The following is a 23394-nucleotide window of genomic DNA, read 5'->3' on the forward strand; positions in this document are numbered from 1 at the left end:
CCTTCAGGATTCAGCAGGGCCTTGAATTCACTGTATGTAATAATGCCCCAGAGAAAGGATTCTACAGAGTAGCAGTCAGGGTATGAGCCCTGATTCTATTCCTTAAAAATTGTGTGACCTTGAGCAAGTTATTTATCCTCTAAGGCCAATTTTCATACCTGTAAGAAGGAAATAACAGCACCCATTTCACAGGGTTGTGCTGAGGATTGGAGAGAGTGAAGAATGCCAGGTGGTTAGCGCAGTGCTTGGCAGGAAGGCAGTGCTCCGTGGACATGAGCCCATCTTACCGGGTGGAGCAGAGCCAGGGCGTGTGGGAAGAAGGGAAGCGAGGACCGAAACCCAGAAGCTGGGGTAGGACAGCTGCGCAGAGCCAAGCTGTTTCTATCAGCTTGAGCGGCGGTCTCTGCTGTCTGTGTGGCGAGCTCCGGTGGGGCTGGCTGGCGACTCCCACGTGCAGGATACGTTTTGCACTTGTGAGCAAGGGCCGCGGGCCCGTTGTCTACAGCCTCGTTCGCCTGGGCCACAGGCGAGCTGGAAGGTGGAGGGGCTCTCAGCTGCTGACCAGACGGTGCACAGCCCGCACCCATGGGCCTGTCTCCATCTCACCCGAGCCAGCAGCCGGCCCTCACTTTGCACCCGATTCCCAGAAACTGCATGATCTGGTCGTCGAATCCACGACGGCGTGGAGGCAGCAGACGAGGGACCAGACGGGCGCCTTAGAGCAGAGAGAAGTGACAGCTGGTGGTCTGACAAGTAAGGAGGCAGAAGAAAATCCAAGGATGGGCATCAGAAGTGACACCAGCAGGCTCTGGTGTGGGCTTTTGCCTCCCTTTGGTATCTGAGAGCCGCGGGAGGGCTCCAAACACGCTCTTCAGAGTCCCGGCCCTGCAGAGGGCTGTGAAATCACAGCCTATTTGAAGAAGCCAGTTGTGTGTATGATGTGAGTGGCGACAGGACCTCAGATGGGGCCTTCCATGTGCATGGGCTCCCATGCACTGGCTGCGCATCCCGTCGCCCGGTCACCGAGGGATTCCCATGGTCACCCTGCGGTAGAGGCGGGGCTGTGGTTTTGCCTCCTGTTTCACAGATGACGAAGCTACGACCGGTGGTGGCTGACTGCCTGCGCTTCTGTGGCTTCACTCTAGGACTTCCGACTTGGGGTCCAGTGCTCTTTCCCACGCAGATATTTCCAAACTTCCAGGGAGCCTGCGGGTTCCTCCCTGGGGGCTGCTGTGGGGGTACAGGGGGGCCCACGGGCGGGCCTGTGACTTCCCACCTCTGACCCAACAAGAAGTGCTACGTATTTAGCAGCAAGAGACTTTGGGTGGGAAAAAATCAAAAGGTCCTTCTGCTTAGAAGAAAAGATAAGAATGAGACAAAAAGAAAGCTTTGAAGCTCCTGGAAATGGTGCCCTGAATATTTGGGGACCGTTTGCATCCCAAAATGATTGAAATCAAAAGACTGTCACGGGACCATGTGCACTGGGTACACCTGCTCTTGGCACACTCAGCCAGCCTGCAGGCCATCCCCCAGGGGTGCCCCAGGCCTGTGGGACTCAGGTTCTCCGGGGATACCCCAGGGGGTCACTTCCCGGCCTCGTTTCTCCGCAGCCACCTCCCCATACAGGCAGGCTGCCCGGGGCCGTCAGTCAGTGCCTTTGGCATCCTCACCATCGGACAAAGCCCTGTCGTAAAGTCTTCCAGTGGGTTCCTGGCTGCAAGTATCCCCCCAGCTGTGAACATGTGATACTCACTGGATGAGCGACAGGTGTCCTCCTGCATGTCAACAGCGGCCCCCTGCACACCCCGAGTACAACCCCACACAATCTGTTCTTCAGGTGGGACTGTCAGGCCCGACAAAAGACATCCTGGAAGAGTCATTTGCATAGAGAGGGCTTCGGTGACCTGCGTAGGTGGCACTCAATCACCCAGGGAGACCTGACCTCCTTTCCCATCTCAGGCTGTGCTCCCTCTGCCTTCACTCTGCACCCACAGCAGCACCCTCACTGAGACATGGAAAGGATGTGAGAGGGCATCCAGGTGTTGGTCCTGAGCAGGCCACCACTGTCATCATCCCCAGATGCTGCATGGAAGAGCTGTGCAGGGTACTGGGGGAGGGCAGTTACACTTCTCCCTCAGCCGGGCACCTGAGGAGACTGATCCGAACTGAACATTTGTCACAAACAGCATGGATCCCTCTCCTGCATCAGAGGACGGAACTGGAAACATGGAACAGGGACTGAAGTGTCAGCCAAGCAGACAGGCGGCAGGCCATACCTGGTGTGAAGTGAGTGCAGACAGGCTTTTCGGTGAGAACTTTCTTTTCCCATGCCCCCTGCTCCGGCCCCAGTTTTCTTCTAAGTTAGAGGTTGTTTGGAAAGAGTATGTGGGCATGAGGTAGGCTCACTGGCTGTCAGGATCCAGGTGGGACAGGAGAGGAGGCACTGCAGCAGGGCCACAGCAAGCGCAAGGTGGCAGACAGCTCTCGGGGAGCAGGGCATGACCCCGGGGAGCAGGGAGCAGAGGCTGGGAGCGTGGGCAAGGGGCAGGTCAGAAGGAACCCGGGGAGCCCGGCTGAGGGCTTGGGCGCCGCCAGCCAAGGGACACCCCTGAGGCTGCCCTCACAGCAGAGCGGGGAGCACCCAGTGGCCTCTGTTGTGATGTGTCCCACCTTGATTTCGGCTCAGGTCATGCTCTCGAGGCCGTGAGATTGAGCCCCCATCGGGCCCCACACTGGGCACAGAGCCTGCTTAAGATTCTCTCTGCCTCCCCCTCCCCAACCCCCACTTTCTTTCTTAAAAATAAAAATAGACTGGGATCCCTGGGTGGCGCAGCGGTTTAGTGCCTGCCTTTGGCCCAGGGCGTGATCCTGGAGACCCGGGATTGAATCCCATGTCGGGGTCCCGGTGCATGGAGCCTGCTTCTCCCTCTGCCTATGTCTCTGCCTCTCTCTCTCTCTCTCTCTCTCTCTCTCTCTCTCTCTCTCACTGTGTGCCTATCATAAATAAAATAAAATAAAATAAAATAAAATAAAATAATAAAATAAAATAAAAAAATAAAATAATAAAAATAGACTGAGGGAGGAAGGGCAAAGGGCCCTGTTTGGAGCAGGTGCTCCATGTGTTTCTGTTCGGCCTTAGCAACACCCTTAGGAAGTGTCCCCTCTGCTGTGCAGATGTCGGCAAGGTTACGTCACCAGCACGGAAGCTCTGGTGCAGGACGTGAACCTGGATCCCACGCTCGTGTTCACGACTCAGGCCCACGGTGTGCGAGGTGGCTCTGTGTGGCAGGGGTGCGGGCCACAGGGAGACCCCGGAGCCCTTCAGCACGCTGTGCCCCAGTGCCCGAGCAGAGAAGAGACACCCAGGAGGATCTGGGGGGAATTTGATGTCTGCTATTTAAAAAAATGTGTCCAAGTCATTACTGTGGGGATAAACTTCACCCTTTGAAGGCGGCTGTAACATGCCCCACGTCCCGTGGCTCGCAGGACAGAGCCCTGCGCCTCTCACTTCTGGACGCTGAGTCTGAGACCAGGCTGTGGCCAAGCCAGGTCCCCCAGGCGCTGTGAGGGCAGCCCCCACTCCTGCTGCTCTGCTGGCAGCCTCTGGCATTCCTTGCCTGGTAGACGCTCCATCCGTGCCTTCATCTTCACCTGGCTTCCTCCCCGAGAGGGCGACTGCGTCCAAATCTCCGGTTTTGATAGGAACACCAGTCATCCTGGGTTCAGGTCCATCCTGTGACGTCATCTGAACTAATCACGTCTGCAGTGACTCTGTTTCCAAGCCACCCCTGACCTGGAGTTGGACACGTCAGGGTAAGGGCCTGTCTCCAGAGGACCGTCCTCACTTCAGTCATCAGCCACAAGCTCCGGTCTCCCAGGCCACCTGCATGTCAGACCAACCAGCTACCAATTCGGGGGCTCTGCTATCCCCTCATTGAAATGATTCCCAGAACTCAGAAGAAGCCCTGTACGTATGACGACAGTGTTATTATGAAGGATACAACTCACAAGCAGCAAAGGAAGAAATTTAGAAGGCAAAGCCCAGGGGGGCCCACATGTGAAGCTTTGTCACCCTCGCAGCACACAGGTGTGTGTCACCAACCAAGGGCGTCCCTCAGCCTCCAGTGTCCAGAGTTCTCACTGGACTTTCGCTACAGGGGCGTGGTTGAGTGAATCCTTGGCCATCTGAGCGAACTCAGTCTCCAGCCACGCGCCCCCTACACTCTAATCTGTCGCCCATCCCAGCCTCTAATCACATGGCCAGACCTATGCTGGGACTGTCTGCAGGCCCACCGTGTGTGACAAGGGCCCTCCTGACACTCAGAACATTCCAGAGGGCTTAGAGGCTCCCTCCCAGGACCTGGGGATACAGACCAGCCAGACTCTTTATTACAGAACAGCACCCAAAGTGACTCTCACAGAACACGGCCTGCGTGTCACACACACCCTTGTAAGCGCTTGCCCTGGAGTTCACTACCGCAGTGGGAATCAATGACCCACAGGCCACCCGGCAACAGGTGCTTGTACTACAGTTTTGAAGACCACACGCTCCCACAGTGCCTTGTTGTAAAGAGCGCAGCCCAGATCCTCACCGTGTAACCGTCTGCCACGGGTTGCAGGACCTGCCAGGTGGGCTGCTGGAAAATCCTGTAGAGGGTGGGCTTGATCTTTGAGGCCCACCCCCACCCCCTGGGCAACCCCCCCTCCTCAGAGCCCGGCCGCCTCTAGGTGTCCAGGGCCCCTGCACTGCCCTCCCTCCCTTCACTCCCCAAACACCTTCGCGACGCATGGCTGAGTGCAGGGAACAAAATCCCTGCCGACTCTTTGGGGGAGGCAAGGAATTTGCTCTTTTAGCTGCTCCTCTCAGAGTGAAACCAAGGGTTGTGGCCCTTGGTAGAGGGATGTAAGGCGGTCAGGTGGCAAGGGGAGGTCAGAGGCCCTTCCTGACGGCCAAAGATTGTACCGGCTTGTTTCGTAAGGAGGGAAAGAAACATCCTTGAGAACCACACCGGCTTCCCCTGTAGCCGTTCCCTCTTCACAGATGCTCCGGGGTGCCCGGCCCTCTAGACAACCTGCCTCAGGCCACGAGAGAAGACAGGCCCTGCCCTGATTTACCTCGAGGAAGGTTCCTAGACTATGTACCTGCTTTCCTAGCTCGAAAATCCTGACGGCATGCCTCCCTATCCTCCACGTCCTCTTTTCTGGCCCTTTGTCCCCTGGTGAGAGCCGCGTTCACCATGGAGCTCGTGAAGCCCAGCTCAGGACCTCTCACCGCGTGTCCACACATTTCCATGTTGTGTGATGTTTGCAAGCCGAGCTATTTGGCAGCGGTCGGTCAAAAAGTGGTCTGTTCCCGTGCTGAGCTGCCCTGTAGCATGTCTCTGCTCATGTTGGGTGGAGCTGGCATGGCTCAGCGTGCGGGAATCTGACCAGGAGGAGGCTGGCTACGGGCACACTTGGGTGAGCTTAGTGGGATGTATTTACATGGTTCGCAGTTACTTCTATCTGCCCTTCAGTGGTTGCGATCGTCTTACTGTGGGGATCGCTCCCAGGAACCCTTCTGTGGCCCCTGAATCAAGTCCTGGAGCGACATCACACCACAACACAGGGTCTACCTCCAGCTCATAATGTGTGGCCACACCCAGCCCAGCCCTGCGCACAGAGCCTGGCCAATGACTGCCACCAGTTCAAAGGGAGGGAGTTCGGTCACCGCTTGAGCAAACTGGAAACGCCCCCCCCCCCCCCCCATCTTAGAGCGTGTACACAAAGGAGGGCTTAGTAGCATTTTCCCCAAGCTTGACAGTGATCCTAAGAATTTATACGACTGTATCCAACTAGTTTTGGAAGTGAGAGAAATTTATAAAATACCAATCATCCTGCAGTAGCAACCCTAGTAAAGACTGATTTAGCCTCTCAGTTATTTTTCAAAGACTGAATCATCTTTGAATTCTGACTGTGAAAAATCATATTACAAAACGTCCGTAGAAGAGATGATCAGAGAAGAAGCAGTACATTCCCGTGTTTGCTACCTGCAGTTTGGCAAGCAGCTAATTAGTAAAAATGCTATTTTGGGGGGATCGTGTGTTTATAGTAGTTGCTAGCTTTTTATAATTTTTAATTTGCTGCCGTTCTCTGATTCAAAAATAAATGCTTTCACATTTAGTTTTGTGTTCATAATTTTGTACTTTTTAAGAGGCCCCCCAGGCTTTCCCTGGCCCCCTTTTTGCTTCATTCTTCACACAATAAGGGCCCATCCCCTCCCTCGCCCACTGCTCGGTATCCCGGGCTTAATGATGATCCTTGTAGTCAAACCAGAAGACTCACTACGCAGAATTGGCCTATCAGCTGCCTGAGTACCGTCCCCCGCTCAGAGTAGCTCACACACTGCCAGAACCACAGGAAAAACTGAAGAAGTGCCAGTCAACAAAGCCTCTGAATTCCCTGAAGCAGGTGATTCCAGCCGCCCCTCAACACGCCTGGGGCATTTCAGAAGGAGGATGCATCTGGGGACCTGCAGGGCTTTTGGAAGAGAAGTGTTTCTGCAGAGAGAGGATATGACTCAGGCAGCCCGGCCACAAAGCAGAGAAGACCCTTCTGAATGTCAGGGTCAGACAGGGTTACAGAGCCCAGAGTTCAGCCCTGACCTTGACGGACAACACTGGAGGGAACCTGGAGTTGGCGTCAGGGTCTTCTATTGCCTTCTTCTCTGTTCCCTCTGCCCTCTCCCATACCTGGTGGCCTGTACTTCGTCCTTGGTGGTTGCACCATCCCGGGCGGCCTGCACCCGGGCCTCTGAGGCCGAGCCTCAAGGGTGGGGAATTCAGAGTAGCCTACATTTCTGATTGCTTTGGCAACCTATGGTCCCCTGTGCCTCCAGCCTCCTGCACCTGCACCTGCAGATCCCTGGCACAGCAGTTGCAGTCAGGCCCAGCCCTCAGGGCCCCAGAGATGCATGAGAGGCACAGTGTGAGTGTCCATCTGCAACAGAGCATGTTCAGCAGGAGCCATGGTACCCTGAGTCCCTGCCAATGTGACACAAGACAAGGGCCAGCAGGTGGGTGCGTCCTCTCCCAGGGAAACATGTCAACAGGGACCTTGCCCAGTATTTCCCAAGACGTGTTGGGGGAAAGGTTGGTCCTGCTGATGTGGACAGGGAGGTATGCCGGGAGGTGCATCCCGAACCCCATCTAAGAGATGCTGAGGCTGTAACTAAATGTGCTGTTTGCTGCCTGCCTCCCCAAGGGGGTCTGTTCCCACACTGTTCGCTCCTCCTGTCAGCATCTTTGGGATGTGAGCCCATCTCTGGAAACACCGCCTTCACGAAAAGCAGTGACTGGCTCCCACCCCGCAGGTGAGATTTTCCCACCCCAGGCCAGGGAGGCTGCCAAGTTCAGAAGGAGCAGGGCTTTTTTGGCTCATTCTGACCCGCTCTGCAGGTAGCTACTTCCTTTCCTATGAACAGGCTGCACCCTGTCAGGGGCCTTCCCACAGCAGGAGCCCTGCCCTGACCAAGGCCAGCTTCCCGGGCTCCTGCCCTTCAGAGGCCCCTGACAGAGGGATTTCTTGCTTTTTTAAAAAAGATTTTTATGTATTTGTTTGACAGAGAGAGAGGGAGAGGAAGAGGGAGAGGGAGAAGGAGAGGGAGAACTAGCACAGCAGGGGCAGCAGCAGGCACAGGGAGAGGGAGAAGCAGAGCCCCCGCCGAGCAGGGAGCCCAACGTGGGTCTCGACCCCAAGGACCCCGGAACCTGAGCCCAAGGCAGATGCTTCGCCAACTGAGCCCCCAGGCACCCGAGAGAAGGGTTTCGAACCCCTGCAGGTGCACTGCCTGGGCTGGCGTCTGGCGCGTAGCCCCATAGCCATGCGTACGGTCAAACCACCCTGGGGCCATAAGATGTGCCGCGCGCCTCCAAGCTCCACCTGACCCTGTCCTCACTTCTCTTAGCCTCCATCCCAGCTTCTTTAACAAAGAAGGTTGTGTCTGTCCCAGAGCCTGCTGAGAACGGGGAGCCCAAGAAGGTTCATCCGAACGAGCTCTGCAAGCTACATGGACGGGGGGTGGAGGGTCGTCCTCTGCAAAGGGATGGTATACGGGCAGCTGTGGGGGAAGGGCAGAAAGGGGGCCAGAACTGTCAGCTGCAGGACTCGACGTTGGCACTGTGTCGTGAAAGAGCAGAGACAGTGCCCCCGCCCCTGGGAGACCATCACGATAATCAGATGGAGGAACCCAGAGGCCCGGGTGGCCCCTGCCGTGAGGTTGGCCCTGGCAAGTGCGTGTCAGGATTATACACTTGGCTCCGAATGCCCCGTGGGGGGCATCCTCTTTCCCTTTGAGGGGGAGGTGGAAGGGTTGCAGCGAGGTGACCTCCAGCCCCCTCACCCCCAGCAAGATTAGCAGCCCAGAGGGCAGCCCCCGGCGGCAGCACCAAGGTGGCATCATAGAAAGCCACTGCCACACCACAGGGCACCCTGGATCTCAGAGGGCTGGACTTCGACGGGGCTGCTACCCTTGCCCGGCGGTTTTACCATGGCCAACAAACTTCAGAATACTTTACTGACTGGCAGTCATGGCGTGGACGTCCGCTCTGGGCGTATCCGTCATTCCTCTAGCTCACGTTCATTCCATTCATCTGCCACATTTAAGAGAATGGGGTGGCTGGTCCCTGCCTTGGGTCCCTGCCTTGGGGCCTCCCCTACTACAGAGTTGTTGTGAATTTAGAGACAGGAGCATAGAGGCTTCCCAGCAAGCCGGGCAGGGAGGGTAGGGCTGCAATAAATTTCCCAGATGTAAAATGAAAACATAAACACGTCACAGGGCTGTCATGAGGTCAGCTGAGCTAATGCTCAAAAAAAAAAAAAAAAAAAAGATCCTTAGTCCTTCTCCACTCACAGACGTTCTTGGCCATTCATACCTGGATGCTAACGGCAGACCTAAGAGGAGGGTGTGTGAGGTGGGGGGAGGTTAGGACTGCTGCCCTCGTTTGGGGTGAGGTGGGGACAGAAAGGGAAGACTTGGGGCTCAGAGAGCATCATCTCTGCTGTTCCCCACAGGGTCACTAATGTCCCCTTATCACAGAGGCCTTCCCGGACCATCACCCAGTCCATCACTCTGTCCCCTTACCTGCTTCCTTTTTACTCCCTGCACCATTTTCATCAGAAACATTCACTTGTTCAGTTATCTTTCCGACTAACACGTATGTTCCAGGAGTGTACAGGGAGTTCGTTCTGTCCACTTGCTGGGACTGAGTCTCAGCACTGCCCATTTATAGCGAATCTGGCCTTGGTCATGTTATTCACTGCTCTAGGGACGCCCGAGTGGCTCTGTGGTTGAGCGTCTCCCTTTGCCCTAGGGCATGACCCCGGGGTCCTGGGATCGAGTCCCGCATCAGGCTCCCTGCATGGAGCCTGCTTCTCCCTCTGCCTGTGTCTCTGCCTCTCTCTCTGTGTCTCTCATGAATAAATAAATACTATCTTTAAAAAGAAATTGGGGGATCCCTGGGTGGCGCAGTGGTTTGGCGCCTGCCTTTGGCCCAGGGCGTGATCCTGGAGACCCGGGATCGAATCCCACGTCGGGCTCTCGGTGCATGGAGCCTGCTTCTCCCTCTGCCTATGTCTCTGCCTCTCTCTCTCTCTGTGACTATCATAAATAAATAAAAAAATTAAAAAAAAAAGAAATTGTTCACTGCTCTGTAGTTTTCTCATAGTCATTTTGATAATGAAATGCACTAATAATAAAGCCACACTTGGCATAGTGCCTCGGCATATCATGTAAGTTTTCAATAAATGGTAGCCATTGTTATTATTGATTGCTTTCCAGGAAATTTTTACTTCCCATGGGTCAGCCATCTGGAGAAGACCTCTGTGGCTATTCCAGGATCCATCTCATCCCAAGTGGAGCTAGAAATAGAAGCTATACTAATTGGGAGACCTCAAAAATATTGCCTACCTTTTTCTTTTTTAAAGATTCAAGAACGAACTAGGGGTGGTGGAAGGGGAGGAGGGCAGGGGTGGGGGGGAATGGGTGACGGGCACTGAGGGGGGCACTTGACGGGATGAGCACTGGGTGTTATTCTGTATGTTGGCAAATTGAACACCAATAAAAAATAAATTTATTATTACAAAAAAAAGAAACGATAAAAAAATAAAAAATAAAGATTCAAGAAAAAATCTATTCATGAGAGACACACAGTGGCAGGCGCTTTCTGGAAGGCCCTTAGTGCGTCTTCCTGAAAGGGGTCTTTGCTCTCAGGCCAGCGCATTAAAAGTGAATCACTTTGGCCCAGCAGGATGTGGTGGTGCAGCATTCTAGGACTCTAGTGCCCTACAGAGGGGTGCTGGGAGACCGGGAGCACAAGCAGATGGGGAAACTGAGGCTGAAGCAGCAAACAAGCCTTCCCTCCTGGTATATCTCCAAACAAGCAAAACACTTGGTCATGTCTTTAAGAACTGTAATAGAATTCAGAGTTCATGGTTTGGACCCTGTGTCGATAATGTCCAAAGCTTTTATCTGTGATGTGAGCTCTCGTTGAATTGGATGACAACCACGTTTCAAGAAAATGCCTTTTAAGAAGCAGCTCATCCCATTGCTCCCACTTTCCTGCTGTTTAAAGTGAGAGGAAGGGGGTGCCTGGGTGGCTCAGTCAGTTAAGCTTGGGCTCGGCTCAGGTCATAATCCTGGGGTTGTGGGATTGAGCCCCATGTCCGGCTCTCAAGTATCAGGGAATCCGCTTCCAATTCTCCCCCCCATCCCCATCCCCCTATGCACGATCTCTCTCTTTCTCTTTCTCTCTCTCTCTCATAAATAAATAAATAAATAAATAAATAAATAAATAAATAAAATCTTTTTAAAGATAAATAGAGAAAAAGAAAAGTTGGAGGAAATACACTGTGCTGAGTGAAATAAGCCAGTCACAAAAGGACATGATGACATGACTCCACTTGTTTGGGTGGTCAGACTCACAGAAAGAGAAAGCACGGGGGGTGGAGTTGCTAGGGGCTGGGGATTTGTTTGCTGGGTACAGACTCACTTCTGTGAAACAGTTGGTGGTGATGGTTGGGCAACGATGTGAATGTACTCAGTGCCACTAAATCGTACGCTTAAAAATGGTTAAGGTGGTGAATTTTATGTGAGGCATATTTTGCCACAATTGAAAGTAAATTATTTTTTAAAAAGCCATTCTAGGGACACCTGGGTGGCTCAGTGGTTGAGTGTCTGCCTTCGGCTCAGGGCGTGATCTTGGGGTCCTGCGATGGAGTCCCACATCGGGCTTCCCACAGGGAGCCTGCTTCTCCCTCTGCTTGTGTCTCGGCCTCTCTCTGGTGTGTCTCTCTATCTTTATGTAAAGAATAAATAAAATATTTTTTTAAAAATGCAGTTCCATCAGGGCACCTGCCTAGCCCAAATCGGTAGAGCATGTGACTTGATCTCAGGGTCGTGAGTTCAAACCCCACTTTGGGTATGGAGCCTACTTTAAAAAACGTAGGGGGGGGGAAAGGGGGTGATGATTCTATCATGATTTTTTTTTTTTTTTTTTTGTAATATCAAGAGAAGTAACCACATGGAGTCTGTAGGCCTATAGAACCTTGACTGGACTTTGGTTGATTTCCATGGAAACTTAGGAAGAGATTGTGAGCCTCACTGGCCGGGATCCCCCAGTGCACAGCGTGGGGACGGAGCAGCCCTGACGAAGTGGACAGCGGCTCAGCACTTCAGGCATCTTGAAGTTAATGACGACTCAGTGCAGCTGACTTGACTGAGTATTTCTTTCCCCATGTGTGTTTTAGCTGCATAAACAGCATGTCCCCAGTGCCTTACCAATGATTATGCTGTACGCTGGGCTTCTTAAGATCGTGTTTCTTTCTTCAGCTTGAGAGATTCCCTGCTGCATATTTTCACGGAAATGAGTTTAATAGAATGAGTTTGGAGTCAGCAATAAGAAAGGCGATTTGGCTGTGGTGTTATTTCTTTTTAAAAAGGCTTCTAGGGATCCCTGGGTGGCGCAGCGGTTTGGCGCCTGCCTTTGGCCCAGGGCGCGATCCTAGAGATCCGGGATCAAATCCCACGTCGGGCTCCCGGTGCATGGAGCCTGCTTCTCCCTCTGCCTGTGTCTCTGCCTCTCTCTCTCTCACTGTGTGCCTATCATGAATAAATAAAAATTAAAAAATAAAATAAAATAATAAAAAATAAAAAGGCTTCTAACATGCCTGATACGGATATCAGCACAAATAAGAATTATACCTTCAGGGCGCCGGGGGGGCTTAGTCAGTTAAGCTTTCGACTCAGGTCATGATCCTGGGGTCCTGGGATCGGGTCCCACATTGGGCTCCCTGCTCAGCAGGGAGTCTGCTCCCTCTCCCTCTGATGCCCCCCTGCTTGTGCTCTCTCTCACTCTCTTACTCTCAAATAAAATCTTTAAAAAATTATAGCTTCAGAGGGAAAACACTAGAGAGGAAGGCCCCATGTCTTTGCTTAGAGAGGCCTCTGGGAGTGTTGTTTTATCTAAATGATCTTTTGATGAGTGTCTATAACACAAAGAATTAACCCCTGCTGTGGGTCAGCCTGCTGCTCTGATGGAGAAATCCGCCCGGCCTGTGGGCAAGGCACATCATAAATCCGCAGGGCAGGGCATGATCTGAGAGATCAGCAAGGAGCCGGCTGCCCTCTGACCCCCAGCATCACCTGTCCGCCTGGTGACAGGGAGCCTGCATGGCATCAGTCCGGGTCCCTGAGTACTCGAGTGCCCACCAAAGTCTGAGAAGCAGTGCTTGGGACGTCCACCAGGAGGGTGGTGTTGGCACATCTCTCCACAAGCTTGTCCATGCTGTGCCTGGACGCCTCTGCCTGTTAGGAGCCCAGTCCCCCCTTTGACAGTCCTGATGGCTTTGGAGGCTTTTCTGATGGCAAAGGCAGCAGAGCTGCGTGTTCAGATGAAAGGGGCTGTACGCACAGGCTGGGGTGGAATGCCAGCTTGCCACTTAGCGCCTGTGTGACCATGGATAGATTGCTTACCCTCTCTGTGTCTCTGATCCCTCCCTGTAAAATGCCTACATCAAGGGGCACCCAGGTGACTCAGGGGTTTAGCGTCTGCCTTCAGCTCAGGGCGTGACTCCGGGGTCCTGGGATCAAATCCCACGTGGGGCTCCCTGCGAGGAGAGCCTGCTTCTTCCTCTGCCTGTGTCTCTGCCTCTCTGTGTCTCTCATGAATAAATAAATACAATCTTTTTTTAAAAATTGTTGTATTGAGAGGCCATGCCTCACAGGGCTGTTGTGGGGATGAAGTGAGTTAATCCATATGTAAAGCAGAGCAGTTTGAGGAGCACAGTAAATGTTAGCGGTTATTATCTTACTACATAGACTTCTGTCTCATGCTCTGGCTCACATCTGTCCCCAGAGCCTCAGAGAACAAGCCTAACCCCTCATGCATGTGACAGCCTTGCAAACATCTAAAGGCAGATCTCTGGGTGCCTGGGGGCCTCAGACAGTTGAGTGTCCAAATCTTACTTTCAATCAGGTCATGATCTCAAGGTCATGAGATCAAACCCCGCAGGCTCCATGCTGCCAACATGTGCCAGAGACTCCTGGTCTGGAAGGTGTATACCAGGTATACCTCCTGGTATGGAAGGTGAGGCTGTGAGAGCCCCCATCCTGGCCTGGAAGTGGGCAGCCCTAAGCAGCTATGAGGGGAGACACCAGCCTTCCCACCTTGTCATCCCCCCACCACACACTCAGCTACAATCGACTGGGCTTTTATTGTTCGGAGAATGTGTACTCACTTAATCCCCCCATCTCCCTGAGGGGCCAGGAGGGTGAAGTAGAAGGCCTGCTGCACCATGGCTTCTCCCCCAGCCTTCACGTCTCAGACACATGAGATCCAGCTAGGGGCAGAGGCAGAGCAAGCTGCACAGACCTGGAGCACCCCCGTGCTGGCTCTCTGAGCAGTGGGTGGTGCCCACCCTTCTGGAGTGGGTTTGAGCAAGGCTCTTCTGAATTCCACCCCTGTCCCTCTGCACAGCGGGTGCTCAGAGCATTAATTATGCCTTCCCTCTGCATCTGTTGGGGGCCCCTAATTACCCTCCTCAGAGGCCAGCTGCTCCTAGATTATTCCCCAAACACCTATGATGCTTTTAAAATCAAAGCCTCCCTTTGGTTGCACCATACCCTAAAAGGAAGCAAAAGGGCTGGTTGGAGCACTAGCTGGGTGAGGCCCGGAGGCCCCCTGACAGGGTCTAGACAGGAAATCTTGTCCAGTTGCCTCCCTGGAGCACCACAGAATCAGCTTCTTACCAGGGACACCAGGGACAGGGTGGGGAGGGAACCTCGGGAAAGGGCAGTTCCAGGCTTGCCTGTTCCGTGCTGAGAGGTGGCCATGGAGAATCGTGGTTGATTCTCACAGGACAGTGCTCCACAAGGGCACACGGGCTGGTGACTGAGGACAGGCTCCTCCACAACAAATGGAGCTGGAACTGTCCCGGCCCTGCAGGTCTGGCAGGAAAGCCTTGGAAAGATAGCTGTTGAGCCGATATGTTTACTGATAAGTGGGCCTCTCTGATAAAACTGAGTGCCCACGCCTGGGGATTCTTTAAAGAAAGAAAGATAGATAGATAGATAGATAGATAGATAGATAGATAGATTCTAGAAGAATTTGACTTTTGCCCCCATGCACTCCACTGAAACTTTTTTTAGATTTTATTTTATTTTTAATAAATTTATTTCTTATTGGTGTTCAATTTCTCAACATACAGAATGACACCCAGTGCTCATCCCATCAAGTGCCCACCTCAGTGCCCATCACCTATTCACCCCCACCCTCCACCCCCCACCTTCCACCACCCCTAGTTCATTTCCCAGAGTTAGGAGTCTCTCATGTTCTGTCTCCCTTTCTGTTATTTCCCACTCATTTTTTTCTCCTTTCCCCTTTATTCTCTTTCACTATTATTTATATTCCCCAAATGAATGAGACCATATAATGTTTGTCCTTCTCCGATTGACTTATTTCACTCAGCATAATACCCTCCAGGTCCATCCATGTCGAAGCAAATGGTGGGTATTTGTCGTTTCTAATGGCTGAGGAATATTCCATTGTATACATAGACCACAGCTTCTTTATCCATTCATCTTTCGATGGACACTGAGGCTCCTTCCACAGTTTGGCTATTGTGGACATTGCTGCTAGAAACATCGGGGAGCAGGTATCCCAGTATTTCACTGCATCTGTATCTTTGGGGTAAATCCCCAACAGTGCAATTGCTGGGTCGTAGGGCAGGTCTATGTTTAACTCTTTGAGGAACCTCCACACAGTTTCCCAGAGTGGCTGCACCAGTTCACATTCCCACCAACAGTGTATGAGGGTTCCCTTTTCTCCGCATCCTCTCCAACATTTGTTGTTTCCTGCCTTGTTAATTTTCCCCATTCTCACTGGTGTGAGGTGGGATCTCATTGTGGTTTTGATTTGTATTTCCCTGATGGCAAGTGATGCGGAGCATTTTCTCACGTGCATGTTGGCCATGTCTATGTCTTCCTCTGTGAGATTTCTCTTCATGTCTTTTGCCCATTTCATGATTGGATTGTTTGTTTCTTTGGTGTTGAGTTTAAGAAGTTCTTTATAGATCTTGGAAACTAGCCTTTTATCTGATACGTCATTTGCAAATATCTTCTCCCATTCTGTAGGTTGTCTTTTAGTTTTGTTGACTGTATCCTTTGCTGTGCAGAAGCTTCTTATCTTGATGAAGTCCCAATAGTTCATTTTTACTTTTGTTTCTTTTGCCTTCGTGGATGTATCTTGCAAGAAGTTACTGTGGCCAAGTTCAAAAACGGTGTTGCCTGTGTTCTCCTCTAGGATTTTGATGGAATCTTGTCTCACATTTAGATCTTTCATCCATTTTGAGTTTCTCTTTGTGTCTGGTGCAAGGGAGTGGTCTAGTTTCATTCTTCTGCATGTGGATGTCCAATTTTCCCAGCACCATTTATTGAAGAGACTGTCTTTCTTCCAGTGGATAGTCTTTCCTCCTTTATCGAATATTAGTTGACCATAAAGTTCAGGGTCCACTTCTGGGTTCTCTATTCTGTTCCATTGATCTATGTGTCTGTTTTTGTGCCAGTACCACACTGTCTTGATGACCACAGCTTCGTAGTACAACCTGAAATCTGGCATTGTGATGCCCCCAGCTATGGTTTTCATTTTAAAATTCCCCTGGCTATTCGGGGTCTTTTCTGATTCTACACAAATCTTAAAATAATTTGTTCTAACTCTCTGAAGAAAGTCCATGGTATTTTGATAGGGATTGCATTAAACGTGTAAATCGCCCTGGGTAACATTGACATTTTCACAATATTAATTCTGCCAATCCATGAGCATGGAATATTTTTCCATCTCTTTGTGTCTTCTTCAATTTCTTTCAGAAGTGTTCTATAGTTTTGAGGGTATAGATCCTTTACCTCTTTAGTTAGGTTTATTCCTAGGTATCTTATCCTTTGGGTGCAATTGTAAATGGGATTGACTCCTTAATTTTTCTTTCTTCAGTCTCATTGTTATGTATAGAAATGTCACTGACTTCTGGGCATTGATTTTGTATCCTCCAACGCTGCCAAATGGCTGTATGAGTTCTAGCAATCTTGGGATGGAGGCTTTTGGGTTTTCTATGTAGAGTATCATGTCATCGGTGAAGAAGGAGAGTTTGACTTCTTCTTTGCCTATTTGAATGCCTTTAATGTCCTTTTGTTGTCTGATTGCTGAGGCTAGGACTTCCAGTACTCTGTTGAATAGCAGTGGTGAGAGTGGACATCCCTGTCTTGTTCCTGATCTTAGGGGAAAGGCTCCCAGTGTTTCCCCATTGAGAATGATATTTGCTGTGGGCTTTTCATAGATGGCTTTTAAGATGTTGAGGAATGTTCCCTCTATCCCTACACTCTGAAGAGTTTTGATCAGGAATGGATGCTGTATTTTGTCAAATGCTTTCTCTGCATCTAATGAGAGGATCATATGGTTCTTGGTTTTTCTCTTGCTGATATGATGAATCACATTGATTGTTTTACAAGTGTTCAACCAGCCTTGTGTCCCGGGGATAAATCCTACTTGGTCATGGTGAATAATCTTCTTAATGTAATGTTGTATCCTATTGGCTAGTATTTTGTTGAGAATTTTTGCATCCATGTTCATCAGGGATATGGGTCTGTAATTCTCCTTTTTGGTGGGGTCTTTGTCTGGTTTTGGAATTAAGGTGATGCTGGCCTCATAGAACGAATTTGGAAGTACTCCATCTCTTTCTATCTTTCCAAACAGCTTTAGTAGAAGAGGTATGGTTTCTTCTTTAAACGTTTGATAGAATTCCCCTGGGAAGCCATCTGGCCCTGGACTTTTGTGTCTTGGGAGGTTTTTGATGACTGCTTCAATTTCCTCCCTGGTTATTGGCCTGTTCAGGTTTTCTATTTCTTCCTGATCCAGTTTTGGTAGTTTGTGGCTTTCCAGAAATGCATCCATTTCTTCTAGATTGCCTAATTTATTGGCATATAGCTGTTCGTAATATGTTTTTAAAATAGTTTGTATTTCCTTGGTGTTGGTAGTGATCTCTCCTTTCTCATTCATGATTTTATTAATTTGAGTCTTCTCTCTCTTCTTTTTAATAAGGCTGGCTAATGGTTTATCTATCTTATTAATTCTTTCAAAGAACCAACTCCTGAAAAAAAAAAAAAGAACCAACTCCTGGTTCTGTTGATCTGTTCCACAGTTCTTCTGGTCTCGATTTCGTTGAGTTCTGCTCGAATCTTTATTAACTCTCTTCTTCTGCTGGGTGTAGGATCAAATTGCTGGTTTTTCTCTAAGTCCTTTAGGTGTAAGGTTAGCTTTTGTATTTGAGTTCTTTCCAGTTTTTGGAGGGATGCTTGTATTGCGATGTATTTCCCCCTCAGGACTGCTTTTGCTGTATCCCAAAGATTTTGAACGGTTGTATCTTCATTCTCATTAGTTTCCATGAATCTTTTTAATTCTTCCTTAATTTCCTGGTTGACCGTTTCATCTTTTAGCAGGATGGTCCTTAACCTCCACGTGTTTGAGGTCCTTCCAAACTTCTTGTTGTGATTTAGTTCTAATTTCAAGGCATTATGGTCTGAGAATATGCAGGGGACCATCCCAATCTTTTGGTATCGGTTCAGACCCGATTTGTGACCCAGTATGTGGTCTATTCTGGAGAAAGTTCCATGTGCACTTGAGAAGAATGTGTATTCAGTCGAGTTTGGATGTAAAGCTCTGTAGATATCTGTGAAATCCATCTGGTCCAGTGTATCATTTAAAGCTCTTGTTTCTTTGGAGATGTTGTGCTTAGAAGACCTATCGAGTATAGAAAGAGCTAGATTGAAGTCACCAAGTATAAGTGTATTATTATCTAAGTATTTCTTCACTTTGGTTAATAATTGATTTATATATTTGGCAGCTCCCACATTCGGAGCATATATATTGAGGATTGTTAAGTCCTCTTATTGGATACATCCTTTAAGTATGATATAGTGTCCCTCTTCATCTCTCACTACAGTCTTCGGGGTAAATTTTAGTTTATCTGATATAAGGATGGCTAACCCTGCTTTCTTTTGAGGACCATTCGAATGGTAAATAGTTTTCCAACCTTTTATTTTCAGGCTGTAGGTGTCCTTCTGTCTAAAATGAGTCTCTTGTAGACAGCAAATAGATGGGTCCTGCTTTTTTATCCAGTCTGAAACCCTGTGCCTTTTGATGGGGTCATTAAGCCCGTTCACGTTCAGAGTTACTATTGAGAGATATGAGTTTAGTGTCATCATGATATCTATTCAGTCCTTGTTTTTGTGGATTGTTCCACTGAACTTCTTCTTAAAGGGGAATTTTAAGAGTCCCCCTTAAAATTTCTTGCAGAGCTTGTTTGGAGGTCACATATTCTTTCAGTTCCTGCCTGTCTTGGAAGCTCTTTATCTCTTTCCATTCTGAATGAGAGCCTTGATGGATAAAGTATTCTTGGTTGCATGTTCTTCTCATTTAGGACCCTGAATATATCCTGCCAGCCCTTTCTGGCCTGCCAGGTCGCTGTGGAGAGGTCCGCTGTTACCCTAATACTCCTCCCCATAAAAGTCAGGGATTTCTTGTCTCTTGCTGCTTTAAGGATCTTCTCTTTATCTTTGGAATTTGCAAATTTAACTATTAAATGTCGAGGTGTTGAACGGTTTTTATTGATTTTAGGGGAGGATCTCTCTATTTCCTGGATCTGAATGCCTGTTTCCCTTCCCAGATTAGGAAAGTTTTCAGCTATGATTTGTTCAAATACAGATTCTGGCCCTCTGGCCCTTTCGGCACCCTTGGGAACCCCAATTAAATGTAGATTTTTCTTCCTCAGGCTTTTGTTTATTTCCCTTAATCTATCCTCATGATCTTTTAATTGTTTTTCTCTTTTTTCCTCCGTTTCTCTCTTTGCCATCAACTTGTCTTCTATTTCACTCACTCGTTCTTCCACCTCGTTAACCCTCGTCGTTAGGACCTCTAGTTTGGATTGCATCTCATTTCATTGATTTTTAATTTCTGCCTGATTAGTTCTAAATTCTGCAGACATGAAGTCTCTTGAGTCCTTTATGCTTTTTTCTAGAACCACCAGTAGCTTTATAATAGTGCTTCTGAATTGGCTTTCTGACATTGGATTGTAATAAAATTTTGTAACTGTGGGAGAGAGGATTCTTTCTTTTGGGGTGAGGTTTTCCTTCTAGTATTTTTCTCGGTGCAGAGTGGCCAAAAACAAGTTGTATTGGGAAAAGGAGAAAGAGAGAGGAGAGAAAGAAGGAAAGAAAAGAGAAAAAGAAAAGAGACAAAAGGAAGAAAAAAGGGGAAGAAAAAGATAAAAAAAAAAGATAGGGAAAAAAGGGGGTGGGGGAAGCAAACAGGAAGCAAAAAGAAAAAAAAACACGGGGGAGTATCCTCTGATTCTGTATACTGTAAGTCCCTTGACTTCCCCTGGAACTTTCCAGTGCTGCTTGGTCAATAATTTGTTTTTCCCCGTCCATCTAGCTGGTCTTCTGGGGGAGGGGCCTGCTGTGCTGATTCTTAGGTGTTAGCACTTGGGGGAGCTGCTCTGCCCCCTGCCTGGTGCAGGGCTCAGTGGGGGCTGTTTACCCCGTGAGGCCCCAGGAGGAACAACCGCAGGGGCAGCGGCCAGCTCGGGACCCTGGAGTCAGCTCCCGCAGTAGCTCCAGAGCTCTCCGTCTGCAGGGCCTGGAGGCTCCGGGGCGGGCCGCTGATCTGCTCAGCTCGGGGCAGGAGCGTCCTTGCTGTCCTGGGCCCTCCCGGCTTCTGCCTGTCCCGGAGGGAGGCCGGATCCTGGGCTGTGTCCCCGGCGCCCTGTGCTCTCGAGCCTGCGCTGTTGGATTCAGCTCCAGGCCGCGCAGCCCCCTCCGCACGGAGCCTCTTCCTCTGCCCGAGCCCCTCTGAGCTGCTCCCGCCCCGCAGCCCCCTCCCCGGAGCCGCCCCCGAGCTCCCCCGAGCTGCTCCGGGTCCCGCCGTGCACGCTGCAGCCTTTAGGGAGCTCGGCGCCTCTCCCGGGGCGCAGGTGTCTGTTAGTGTCCCCGGGAGCCCGAGGGCATCCCCGCCCTCCTGGGTCCTGCTCCAACTCCCTGGGAGCGCCTTTCCACCCGGGAAGATTGGTGAAGCTCCTGCTTCTCCTAGAAGGTGTTCTCCTGTCCTGGGGGCGCGCCCAGGCCTTAGCCCGGCTCCTTGCGGGGCCCCTCCCCCTTGGATGCCTTTTGTTTCTTTATTTCTTTTTCCCCGTCTTCCTACTTTGATAGAAGCGCAAACTCTTCTCACTGTAGCATTCCAGCTGTTCTCTCTTTAAATCTCAGGCCGAATTCGTAGATTTTCAGGATGATTTGAAGGTTATTTAGGTAATTTGGTGGGGACAGGTGATTTGGAGACCCTACTCTTCCGCCATCTTGCCCTTCCCCCCAAAAAAAACCTAGATTTTAAAATGCAAAATTGACTTAAATATTTTCAGCATTCTTTAGACAAGTAGTTTAGCTTTCCAGCTTAAATAAGAAGAATTCTCAACTTAGTGGTAGGAAATATAGTCAAGGGATACAGACAGGTTATATACCTGGGAGTTGGAAGAGGAAAGGAAAAAGGGAGGTGTCCAAAAGGATCTTGATTTGCTAAAGAAGACTCTCAGGATCCACTGAAACTTTCTTGAACTCAGATCACCAGGATCATGCTGTAAGCCCCGGAGCATCTTCCGCTTGAATGCCTGGGGCTGAGGGCAGGACCCCTGCCACCACCCCCGTCCCACAGCTGTCCCCTCCCCACTTCCCCAGGCTCCTCTGGCTCTGGAGCCTGCCAGGGGACACTGCAGCTTCCCACGTTTTCCTCTGCCCAGTGGCTTCTGAAACACATCAGTGTGTCCTCTGTGTTCAAAAGGGCTTGAGGGGCAAGTGACCATAGGGAAGCGGCCGGTGCTGGTCTTTCACTCCAGAGTAAGGAAGAGCTACGGTGAACTTTCTCAGCCAACATTGTGACCTGGCCCAGGGCAGCCTCATCCATGCAAATATCTTTCTTTTACTTTCAAGTCAGGTGTTTGAGAAGGAGGGCCGCTGTGTCCCCACTTCAGTTCTAGATGCTGCAGGCAGGCAGGGGCTAATGACAGGAAGTGCCATCCAGTGACAGACAGCTCACTCCCATCAGAGCACCTCCCCTCCTCTCGCCTCCCTCTGCGTGACTCTGCTTGTGTCTTCCTCTGACAACCTCAGCCTCTGACCTGAAAATAAATCAGGGAGTCTATAGGAGTTCGTAGGGTTGGAGCATTGAGGCCAGGAATGCAAAGGCTGTGGTCACCTCCTCTTTCCCCCTTCCCTCCACCAGTGTGAGGCCCTACTCTGAAGAAACACGTACCACAGAGGAGAGGGAACTGCTTTCATACCACAGGGCTCTCAGAAGGTCTGAAACACTTAATAAATCCTTGCTGAACGAAGAAAGGGATTCTGGATCAATGCATCAAAAGCTCCTGGGTATTTGGGCTTCTTAACGTGTCATCTGCTTAAGCCTTGGTCTGTGTTTACTTCAGATGCCAGATGGGGAGTTACATCAGCTGGTGCAGGACCATATCTGGAATCTGACACTGGATGCCCTCCGTCTGAATTGTCCCCTCTTGACCCTCCAACCAGGTCCACCTTCTCAATCTAGAGAGACAGTTCCAAGTAACCCAAGTGGATACCCCCCAGGTTATACTGTTGGACTCACGCTCTTGATTATGTAGAGAACAGTCACCAGCTGGCCTGCCTGTATTTCCCATTCTCTGCTAAATGCTTCCATCACCACCAAAGCTTGTCGGGATTCCACCCCAGGCCATAGATCCCTGAGCAGGGGCTGAAATCAGCTAGGATGCCGATCGCCCCACAATCCAGGACAGGTGGAGCTCCCTGAGCCCTCTGGGCCAGCCAACGCTGCACCCACTGGGCTGCGCAGGGCTGTTGCGATACCCTTCACCCGCACCCCTTACCAAGCTGGCCTTGTCCATTTTTAGCAGGGGCTTGGCTTCTCTGGCAGTTGTCACATTAAATCGAGTCCTCAGCACCAAAGCAACTGGCTCGATTTCACATGTACAGCTGTTGCTGAGACTGACCCCTCGGTCAGTGAAAGCCCAGGTTCTCATCACTACTCTGTTGATGGTGGTAATGCACTTGAGTTTGGCTCCTCTGTATCCAGCCTCTGACTAGGTGAGGGCACATTTGTTGTGCATGGTTACATCCAGTTGGGGTGAGACAGTCTTCCTCCCAGAATGTTGGTATCTGGCCTCCCTACCACAGAGGAGAATCCCTGAGCCTCAGGGAAGGACGGGGAGCTATCTCTGGGTGGAGAGAAATAAGAAGTCACCTGGGAGAAAGGGTATCTGCACGTGGCTGACCACCGGAACCTGGGGTTTTGTCTTCCAGGGTTATCTGTCGGAAGGGCTGGTAACTAAGTGGTACCGCTCACCCCGCCTGCTCCTGTCCCCTAACAACTACACCAAAGCCATCGACATGTGGGCCGCCGGCTGCATCCTGGCCGAGATGCTCACGGGCAGAATGCTCTTTGCTGGTGAGTCCCTAACCGTGCCATCTTCCTTCTCCTCTGCCATCATTCTGTAAGAAGGGAGGGAGCTCACTGCAGCAACCAACCAATCGAACAAACCAAACCCATGCCAATCACCAAACATCCTATCCTTTCTCTTTAAAATGACCTTTATGGCTTTATGCACCTACTTGGAGGCACCTTAACCTCTTGAGGGCAGAACTTTCAGAATCAAGTAATGACATATTCAAACACCTGAGATGGACTGCTGGACCATCCATCCTCCATTCTCAGCCCCGTCGTCCTCTCTCCCTGCCACTGTGAGCAGTCAGTCTGGAGTGTTTGTCTGGAGAAG

The 23394-nt window shown here is 50.5% G+C and overlaps 1 protein-coding gene and 2 long non-coding RNA genes across 9 annotated transcripts in view; 2 read left to right on the top strand and 1 right to left on the bottom strand.

Annotated features, from left to right (window-relative positions):
* MAPK4 (mitogen-activated protein kinase 4) overlaps positions 1–23394 on the top strand; it is a 148612-nt gene that overhangs the window by 114566 nt on the left and 10652 nt on the right. For all 5 annotated transcript variants that reach the window (XM_038544006.1, XM_038544007.1, XM_038544009.1 and 2 more), the window contains one exon: positions 22922–23066. In XM_038544006.1, the coding sequence (XP_038399934.1) occupies positions 22922–23066 (145 nt within the window). The remainder of the gene's footprint in view (positions 1–22921; positions 23067–23394) is intronic.
* Positions 767–5586, bottom strand: LOC119872631. Of its 3 annotated transcripts, none has more exons than XR_005362742.1 (3): positions 5143–5586; positions 3196–3965; positions 767–2276 (listed from the first exon to the last, which is right to left on the bottom strand). It is a non-coding gene; the product is annotated as an uncharacterized LOC119872631 (long non-coding RNA). The 3 variants fall into 3 exon arrangements; XR_005362743.1 differs by lacking the exon at positions 5143–5586 and having other exon boundaries at positions 767–1348; positions 1754–2276; positions 3196–4697; XR_005362744.1 differs by lacking the exon at positions 5143–5586 and having other exon boundaries at positions 767–1351; positions 1754–2276; positions 3196–4697.
* On the top strand, positions 3064–9967 carry LOC119872632. The gene is made up of 3 exons (XR_005362746.1): positions 3064–4629; positions 6878–7351; positions 9818–9967. It is a non-coding gene; the product is annotated as an uncharacterized LOC119872632 (long non-coding RNA).

Source organism: Canis lupus, chromosome 7 (assembly GCF_011100685.1).
Source record: "Canis lupus familiaris isolate Mischka breed German Shepherd chromosome 7, alternate assembly UU_Cfam_GSD_1.0, whole genome shotgun sequence".
NCBI classification, from domain to species: Eukaryota; Metazoa; Chordata; class Mammalia; order Carnivora; family Canidae; genus Canis; species Canis lupus.